Raw genomic sequence first — 9,514 nt, 5'->3', positions numbered from 1 at the left:
CTGAGATGCTTACACATTCACTGATTCAGCTTTCCTCCTGCAGTTGGCATCATTGTGTCTGTTTTGTGAGGCGGAGGAGGACTTTGTGGACTGTTGTTGGACATATGGATTAATGGTTAATATTGGACTTGTGGGCTTGGGCAGCACTGGGTTAGGATGTTTTCTTGATGTGCACTTAACTTTTATTATATCAAACTCTCTCTTATACATGAGTTTGTGTGGATTTGTTTTTCTAAAGTACCCAGATTGACACAGTGCCTAAGCAGTGAACTTGCTTTTAAAACTACAAGGACAGGAGTCCAGTTTCTGCCCTCATGACCCCCAGTGTAGTGAGGAGACAAGAACAGCTCATTGTGAATCAAGACAGGCTACGATCCTAAAAAACTGCAAATTTTCATTGGGTGATTTTTTAATTTCATGATCATGATATTCTGGCATGGGACTTGGGATGAGCGGAATAATCTTACTAATTTGTAGAAAAACAAAGGTAAAAAGTAGTGACCTAATCACTTTCTGGATCTCTGCTTTCTTACACATTAAGTCAAGTGAAGTTAAACATGGGGTTTTCAAAGCCCTTTGCAATGGTACAAAGCATCTCATGAATATTCCTTTTGATGGCTAATATGTGACAAATTAGGAACCTAAGGACAAAAACTAGTAAACTGTAATTGGTCACATAAAGAGGCACAAATTGCTGACAGGGTTAAGACATACCAACTTAAGTGGAATACTTGAGGTTATTTTTAGTTTTCAATATTGCTGTTTTATTATAAATGACCTTTATAAATCACAGCATTGACCATCTGCAAGTGAACATCTGAGAATGAAACATGAAAACTTCCAGGTCACAATATGGTTACGTAGTACACAAAGATATTGGGGTTTGTCATAACTCTAAAACACTGTAAATCCGAGGTTATGGGGGCCAATAGAGTAAGTACTCAGTACTTCCAATACTTAAAGACATAAGAGGAAAGGATAAGGGAATTATAGGAGATAATTTAATTGTCATCACAAACTCATAACTGGTGCTAACAAGTCAGAATAACCACCTAATCAGACAATGCGTGAGTAGCTAGTTAGCTAGTCAATTGCAATAGCTTTGAGAGCAGTTACACCTTGAGTGAAAATGTCCTCCCATGCAATGATTTTGTCAAAAGGTAAACTAAAACAAAAGGGAAGCATTATTGCTGTAGAGTGTTAAGTGTCTGCACAGAGGTCTCTGCCAGAGTTTATGTTCTAGCCACCTAGGTAACCTACAAGTGCTCTCAAAGATGAAAGCAAAACACACATGGAAAGGGAAACAGGTCCTGAGTATCTAGCCGGTTCATGTAGCCCTAGATCGGCGGTTCTCAACCTGTGGGTCGTGACCCCTTTGGGAGTCGAACTACCCTTACCCAGGGGTTGCCCAATTCATAACAGTAGAAAAATTACAGTTATAACCTAGCAACGAAACTAATGTTATGGTGGGGGGGGTCACCACAGCATGAGGAACTATATGAAAGGGTCGCAGCATTAGGAAGGTTGAGAACCGCTGCCCTAGACTGTTTGCTCCGGGAGGGCAAGGCAATGAGCTATTTATGTCTGTATCCCCACCTATATCAAGATGCCTGGAATCATATGTCATCTCACATATTTTGTACTGAAATGAATTCCATCCTTTAATATTTAGAATCTTGTTTGGTTCAAGGTTAACCAGTTAGCGTGGCGGGAGAACTCATCTCCTATTCCCACTGTGTATGCAATGACATTATGTTTTCACAGCATTAGTTTTCACCTAGCCCAGCAAAACAGCCTTAAGATTTGTGGTTTTCCTTTTTTTTTTTTTTAAAGCACAAAGTAGCTTTTCTTGAAACCACATTCAGGTTCTGCTAAACTAGAAAATGCATAGACAATCCTTTTTTTTTACTGGCAGGTTAAATCATCCTATTTTCAAAAACTTAACTGTGACTGATAGACCTTCATTATTGACCCGTGCCCTGGTGAGACTCTGAGTGCTGTATAGAACCCAGAACAGAGTTGAGCCTTCACTGGGAATGTATGTGCAGATCTCTAGAGATAGAGTAGGTCATATTTCTGCTGTCTGAGTTCCCAAACCAAGCTAATGTTTGGGGTAGCCTTCATGGTAATCAAACTTCTTTCACCACTCCCAAGTTAGAATCTCCTAGAGGCATGAACATGGCATCAGGCCTGAATGTGCAATATTGAAGGATTCTATAGGCAAAATATTGAATGACACAGGAAGCATCAAAAGAAGAGCGAAGGAATACAGAGTCATTGTACAAAAATAACTGATTGATGTTCAACTAATTCAGTTGTGAACAAATGAACAAAAAATTATCATAGTGAAGGAAGAAATCCAAGTGGCACTGAAGGCTAAAGGCGCTGGAGAATAATAGGGCTCCAGGAATTGACAGAATACCAATTAAATATTCCAGCAAATGGCTGAAACACAGGAAATTCTCACTCACCTGTACCAAGATATTTTGAAAATAGCACCTGGCCAACCAATTTGAAGAAATCCATATTTATGTCCATTTCAAAAGCTGTGATCCAAAATAATTCTGAATTTATTAAACAATATCATTTAAATGTCATTGATATATAGCAGCATTTTGATAGGAAACAGCTTGAAATTCAAGCTGGATTCTGAAGAATGCAGAGACTTGGGATTATTACTCCTGATGTCAGCTAGATCTATCTGACATCAGAAAATGCCAGAAAGATGTTTACTTGTATTTTATTAACTATACAAAAAGACATCCCCTGTCCAAAAGACAGTAAACAGTTCAGATCATAACAAACTATGGATAGCACAGTGAAGAACAGAAATTCCAGAACACTTAACTGTGTTCATGTGGAACCTGTACATACACCAAGAGGCAGGCATTCAAATAGAGGAACAGGATCCTTCATTATTTAAAATCAGGAAAGGTGTGCACTGGGCTATACCATTTGCCATACTTGTTCAATTTGTATGTTCAGCAAATAACCCATCTATATGTAGAAAAGTGTAGCATTAGGAAGCATACAATATGCAGATAACACAACCTTGTTTGCTGAAAGCATAGAGGATTTGAAGCATTTGCTGATGAAGAACAAAGAATACAGCTTTCAGTATATTCCATCTGAACATAAAACCAAAGAAAAAAAGCAGCGGCACGATAAAAAGAAAAATGATTGAAGCTGTCAAAGATTTCATTTTACTTGGATTCACATCCAATGTCCATGGAAGTAGCTATCAAGAAATCAAAGCACGTGTTGCATTTAGCAAATCTGCTGCAAAAGATTTAAGTATTAATAGATATTTCACTTGGAATACTATGTGGCTTATATCCCAAGTGGTCTTTTCAATAGCCTTATATGCAGGTGAAAGTTGGAGAATGAATAAGGAACTCCAGAGAAGAAGTGATGCCTTTGAATTGTGGTAGCAGCAAGTAATACTAAATATATCAGGGGCTGCCAGAATGGTCAAGTCTCTCTTGACAGAAGTACAGCCAGGATGCTCCTTATGAGCCCCCGAAAACTGATTTTTTTAAAAAGAAGAACAAGAAGAAGCAAGGATGGTCATTTTCTTGAACATATTACCAGGAAAGACCCAGCTCTAGAAAAGAGCATCATCCCTTGTAAAACAAAGGGTCAGTACTAAAGTGGGAGACCCTCAATGAGCTGGGTTTACATGGAGTGGCATCAACCATGGGCTCAAACACAGCAACCATTGTGGGGATAGCAAAGGACTGGGGTTTTGCTCTGTCACATGCAAATTACAATAAGTCAAATGAACTCGATAGCATCAAGAAGTAACAACAAAAAATGCAATCCCAATTATCATAAATATTGCATATGTAGGGAGAACATGACTTTGGTCATCTAAAGAACGCACTCCCTAGAAAAAAAATCAATTAGAAGTGGAGAGTTCAGGGAGATTCTATGGATCAAGTGGCCTACTCAATAACTCTTCAGGGACTTGAGCATGCACAGGAGCTATATTGCCCTCAGATAAGAAGTACCTAGATTTAAGCTTCTTACTTCATCGTCTTACTACAGTGGGTTAGTAGTAAGATGTTTTCAAGAGTTTAAAGTAAGCCTAGAGAATAAATGTTAAATAAACAATCAGGAGTTGAAAATACTTGGCTTGAGAAAGGGGGTGAAGGTATTTAAAAGTCAGTCCACTGGCTAATCTAACCATAAGATGAGCAATGTCTTTTCCGTTTCATATCTGTTCTTTTCAAAAAGCAACCAGAAGCCCTTGCATGTGAACACATATGATCATATCAGCCTCCATATTGATTTGTTGGATAATATAAAATCTTTTATACGGAGGTGCCTAGAGAAGTGGCATTCAGAGGTAGGAACAGTTCTGTAAGATTTAGACCTGTGTATTTCAGAAACTTTAACATGTATACAAATCACCAGCTGATTTTGTTGAAATGCAGATTTTAATTCAGCAAGCTTGGAGTAGGCCTGCAATATCGAGGACTGCTGTTACATTTCTAGCAATACCATTATTCCAGATGATGCTGTTGGTCTTACGATGACATTGCGAGGCCTAGAAAAGAGGCGACTGGCTAACCACTATCATAGTTTGGGGAGTTTTATATAAATGCTTATTTTTGAATCATACTTCTGAATCAATCAGCCCATTATGGCTAAGGGTGTGTCCCTACCATCTTTACTTTTTGAAAGTTCCACAAGTATTTCTTATATTCTGGCAGCATGAAACGGAGCACCTACCTACACAAAGAAAGATGCCATGCAGGAGACAGAAAAGAAAGGACAGGCGATAGATCGAATCCTAGTCAGCAGCTCCAAAACATTGCTGCAGAATGGAGTCATCGGGGGAATTAAATCCACCAACAAGTGTACCCACAACATTCTGATTTAATTGACATAAGATTAGACCCTTGTGTGAGGATGTTTAGAAAGCATGCCAGGTGATTCCAAGGTGCAGCAAAGTTTGTGGGCCACTGGTCTAAAAACGAAATACATTTTATCTTTAAGTACATCTAGTTTTCAAGGCCCACATTCTGTTCAAATTGTTCAGACTGTGCACCCCTCCAAATATTAAAGGCAACATTAATTACTATGGCATATAAATATCACTAAAATTACATCAGGAAATGATTACTGAACCAATTGATTTATGTTAATCGCTTCCCTACTACGGATGAAGAAAGCAGGGGCGGGTAGAATCATATCAATTATATTTGTAAATAACCGAAGTCCAGCTCTCTAAAGAGTCTAGACAAATGTTCTAAGGATTTTAAATACTGAAAGTAATGTGAAGGTAGTCAAATACTAGAGACAGGATTCAAGATTAAATGGACCATTAGATATTTTTTCTGTGATGGAAAATCCTTGAACCTTCAACTCAGTAAGTAAAATGACTAATTTAAGCTTTGAATCTCTCTGAAATGTGTTTCCAGTAGAAAAAATATATATACATGTATCCGTATTTGAGCCCTCTTCCCTAGAGTTAGATGTTAATCTTGGGGGAAGAAGTTTTTATGTGAGGATGGAACACTTCTCTGAGCAGACTCTTTACTGATAATAAAAATGTCATGTTAACTACCATGTTAGCTGGGACATTTGTGTCAACTTGGAAAGTGAGACAAATGTGTAGACAGTTTTCTATGCTTAGGATGACCTCTAATTAGCTAACTTGATTTCGTAAAGATGATCCAGGGACTAATACATATAAGGATGCTTAGCATAGCCTTTATGGGAGGCAATTATGGGACTTCTGCAAAATGACCATATTATTGGCTTGGGACAACATTCTCCATTGTCACTGGGTCAGTGCTGTGACTTGGCCTGCACCCCTGCTGTGTAAATTGCCATGCAACTTCTGGCCTGATTCTTCTCAAATAAATTCCCAAGAGTCTGTCTCCCTCTGAACTCCCGGGTTTGACAGAAGAGCTTGAACTCTCCTGGTCTCAACCTGAGATATAAACCACTTGGAGCGTTGAGTGACAGCTAGCATATTTTATAGGCAAACGGAAAAGAAAAGATTATTGCAACCTCTTTTTATGATGGTGCAGTGATTTGTGTGTAAACCAGAGGCCAAAATGTTAACAAGAATCTTAGCTATATAAATTAAATGTAGTAACCAAATAATAAGTTTAGTCTATGCAGAGAGGAAAACAACAACCACAAAACCACTTTATAGTAAAATGATGGTCTTTCTTTTTGATGCTGACCTTATGTTGCAGAGAGACTTAATCAATTATTACTAAGCGAATGTTTCAGACCTCCATGAGTTAAGAAAGAATGGCTTCTCATTTGAAAATGGATTCTACAATAGAGCTATATGCCTCATTTATATTTATAGAAATGGATTTTTCTCATATATGCACATCAGAATCAGACATGGAAGTGCCCACCAACATAGCATAAAAATAATTTGCCTAAAGTGAAAATTGCCAGCTTTCCTAAATCCACAATTTTCATACTATCAATGCTTACCTAGGCTTAAATACTTTAAATCTACTGATTAAAGACTTTATTAAACATAGATCTGCTATCTTCAACCCTCCAGTTTAAGTAATTGGCCCAGAAATAGGTAACCACTCTCTGATCCTAAGCACATTACCACAGTGACTGACATTCCTGGTTTAAAAATAAAACCTTGTTTCAAATATAGCTTCTCGAGTTCTGAGTAATACTTATAGTTTCATAAAAGTTGACATCATTTCTTCTGATTTCACCAGAATTAAATACATCGAACATTCCTACTGGGTATCTGACCACATCACTCAAGGCTCTTGCACCCTGGGGGTGTTTTAAGAAGACAGAAGAGGAGCCCAGAGAAACCTACATGGGGTAAATCCAAAGGATATCCAATCTTTATTAATCATGTTTTTGCGTGTATTACATATGCTATCAGAAGTTGATCTTTACAGTTCATTGAACAGTTAGTCTGTAAACTGTATGTAAATTTGTGTGGAGAATATTAATAGATGCATGTCCAGCACTCGTAAATGCATCGTGTTTGGGAACCAAGCAGTGCTCTGAGACACTGTTCTCCTTGGAGGTCAGTTCTAAAGGCACACAGTTGCAAATAGACCCAATTTCCCTGATGACATTTATTCAAAACACAATAGGATGTAGCCATACACATCCCGAAATACCATCTTCATGGGGAAGGGATGGATACACCCATTCTTTCAGCAATGCATTATTGGATATCAGATACAAACGTGCCAGTCAGCAAACCTGAAGCAAATGGAATAGATTTGCGGGACCCCATCCTTGGACAGAAGAGAATTTGCTTTAACAACACATCTCTCCTCCCCCACCATTTAAAGACTTACCTACACCTTCCCCCACCCCACCCCAGACACACACACACAAACACAAAACTCATTCCACTACACTACGCAGCTGATGGAGTATTCGACACTGTCTTCCAAGCTGTGGGATTTAAAAAGAAGTCGCCTTCCTGCCACACTTGCCCAGTGCTGCAACGAACATACCATGTCCTCCTCCTATCGACCTAGTCTAATGCTCCTTCACCAAGCACTGCAGTCCCCTCGCTGAGCACTGCCCTGGCCACACGCACATGCAGTGAGAAGTCCCCCGATGGGGACAGTCACATACCTTTGCTCTCCATTTCGGTCCCTTTGGAGTGCTGGGAAGTTCAATGGAAGTTGGCCGGAAGATGTGGGCCCGCTTCAGATTCCCAAATCTGGGAAGCCAATCTGGTGATTTCGCCCGTACTTCCTTCCTTCCCCTCAGGCTTCCTGAAAGATGGGATTTCTTAAACCTTGAGCTGCAATCAGCCACCAGAGGACACTTAGCGGCAACAGCAGATTGCCTCTACGCGGGGATAGGTTGCGATGCGCATCTGGTATAGAAATGCATGCACGGCGTTCGCTCGGATTTTTTTTTTTTACCTTGGTCTGGCAGCAGCAAGCAGGCGCTGTCCTCCGAGCGTGGTGCTGCAGGTGTAGTGACAGATCATCCCACTTTGCTCCCTGGATGTACAGCAGATTTGCATGAGCGCTGGCACGCATGCGCCGGGCGTTCCCCCCGCCCCTTTTCCCGCCTCCTCTCCTCCGCCCCTCCTGGCTTTTTCTCCCCAATACGGTCCTTGGTTGTCGCGGCTAAGGAACGGTAGCATTCGGTCACAGGGAAGCGCTGCTAAAAATAAACGCCGGACCGGATTTTCCTCTGAAAACTGAAAACTGGATTGGACTGGGACTGGGCATCAGTCCCATTCGATTTTCCAGGGTGGCTTACGGAAGCTTTCCAGGAGAGGGTCTCCGAGCGGGGGAGGGTTTTATTCCAAAGGCAGAGCAGAGAAGCAGGAGGGAAGTTAGATTCCTATTTCCCAGCCTAGAGTTGAGACCTCAATTTCTATCTACTGGTTCTCTTTCTAGCTACCGCAGTAACTTTCCAGGTACCTGCGTCTCTTCCTCTCCCCATCACCTCCCCCGACTTCAGAGTTCACGTTGTATTCCGGTATGCGTTGTTGTTTATCTTTTATCTCCACCCACCCAGCCACCCACCCAGAATGGGAAACGTTCTGGAACTTCTAAAGGCTGACATCCTCTGGCTTTTCCACTCAAAGTCAGCCTCCAAAAGACCCCTTTGCCCTCTCCCCTCTCAGCTATCCTGGAAGCAGGCAGCTAAACTTTCCTAAGCAATGACACCAGACTACTTTCTTTCGATTGTGGTAAACATGTAGGGAGCAAAACGTTTGCCGTGTCGAGGACCTTTGCGTGAACAGTTCGTTCTGCAGCACTGCATATGTCCACTCGTCACCAGTAACCAGTAACCGGAGTTGTAGATTCTTTCCAGAAATTTACTGGGAAGTTGAAGTGGGAGGCACCTTCTTGATCACCTGCGTTTGAAAGTGGAATGTTTGTCTTGTGTTAGGATATGCAAAGCTAAAAATCCCTTGATGTGGTACTTTCCTTTTAGAGTATTTTTAAAACCCACACTGTAGTTGGTTTATTTGAAAAATCTTTAATAGAGAAAAAAAATCCACCACTTCATCCCCTGCCCCAACCCTGAATAGTGCAAACTGTCCAAAGAGGCATGGACATGAATCCAGATGATTCTTGTCCGCAAAGGCTAAGTAGAGAGAGGCACAAATTAATCACACACTCCAGGTTACAAAACGATTCCTGTAAACTTGACATCTTATCTCATTTTTCAAACCATTTAATTACAGTAAAATGGACTCCTAACCAGAAACCTGGCTGACTATAATTTAATATTCTTCTGGTGATTCAGAAGGCATCCTGGGATTTTCCAATGCCTTAGGGCCATGATTACAAATATTCATCATGCTGGGTCAGCCAGACGTGGACATTTATTAGTGGAGAACTCCCAGTGATGCACTCCTGTGGCTCCACAGAGCCAGTGTCCATTCAGCATCAAGGAATTAAAGACTGGGGTAACACAGTCTGCACAACTAACCTCTGGGCTCTCCAATTGCATGACTGGAAGAAGCACAACACTTAGAGTTTCTTTCTACTGTTGCTGGCTAAAGGTGGGAGTAGGATTG

At 40.6% G+C, this 9,514-nt stretch overlaps 1 protein-coding gene across 2 annotated transcripts in view; it reads right to left on the bottom strand.

Annotated features, from left to right (window-relative positions):
* FGF12 (fibroblast growth factor 12) overlaps positions 1-7,981 on the bottom strand; it is a 636,348-nt gene extending 628,367 nt beyond the window's left edge. Inside the window, exons 1-2 of one of the 2 annotated variants that reach the window (XM_004712297.2) lie at positions 7,896-7,981; positions 7,600-7,742 (exon numbers count right to left, since the gene is read on the bottom strand). In XM_004712297.2, the coding sequence (XP_004712354.1) occupies positions 7,600-7,612 (13 nt within the window). In that variant the 5' untranslated portion in view covers positions 7,613-7,742; positions 7,896-7,981. Of the gene's footprint in view, positions 1-7,599; positions 7,862-7,895 lie in introns of those variants that run through there. The other variant, XM_045287545.1, reaches the window with a different exon arrangement.
* Between the last annotated feature and the right edge of the window lie 1,533 nt (positions 7,982-9,514).

The sequence above is a fragment of the Echinops telfairi genome, unplaced genomic scaffold, assembly GCF_000313985.2.
Source record: "Echinops telfairi isolate 266 unplaced genomic scaffold, ASM31398v2 ScPeMD7_17;HRSCAF=63, whole genome shotgun sequence".
NCBI lineage: Eukaryota > Metazoa > Chordata > Mammalia > Afrosoricida > Tenrecidae > Echinops > Echinops telfairi.
The sequence above is the reverse complement of the archived record's forward strand: the minus strand, read 5'-3'. Positions and strand labels throughout refer to the sequence as shown.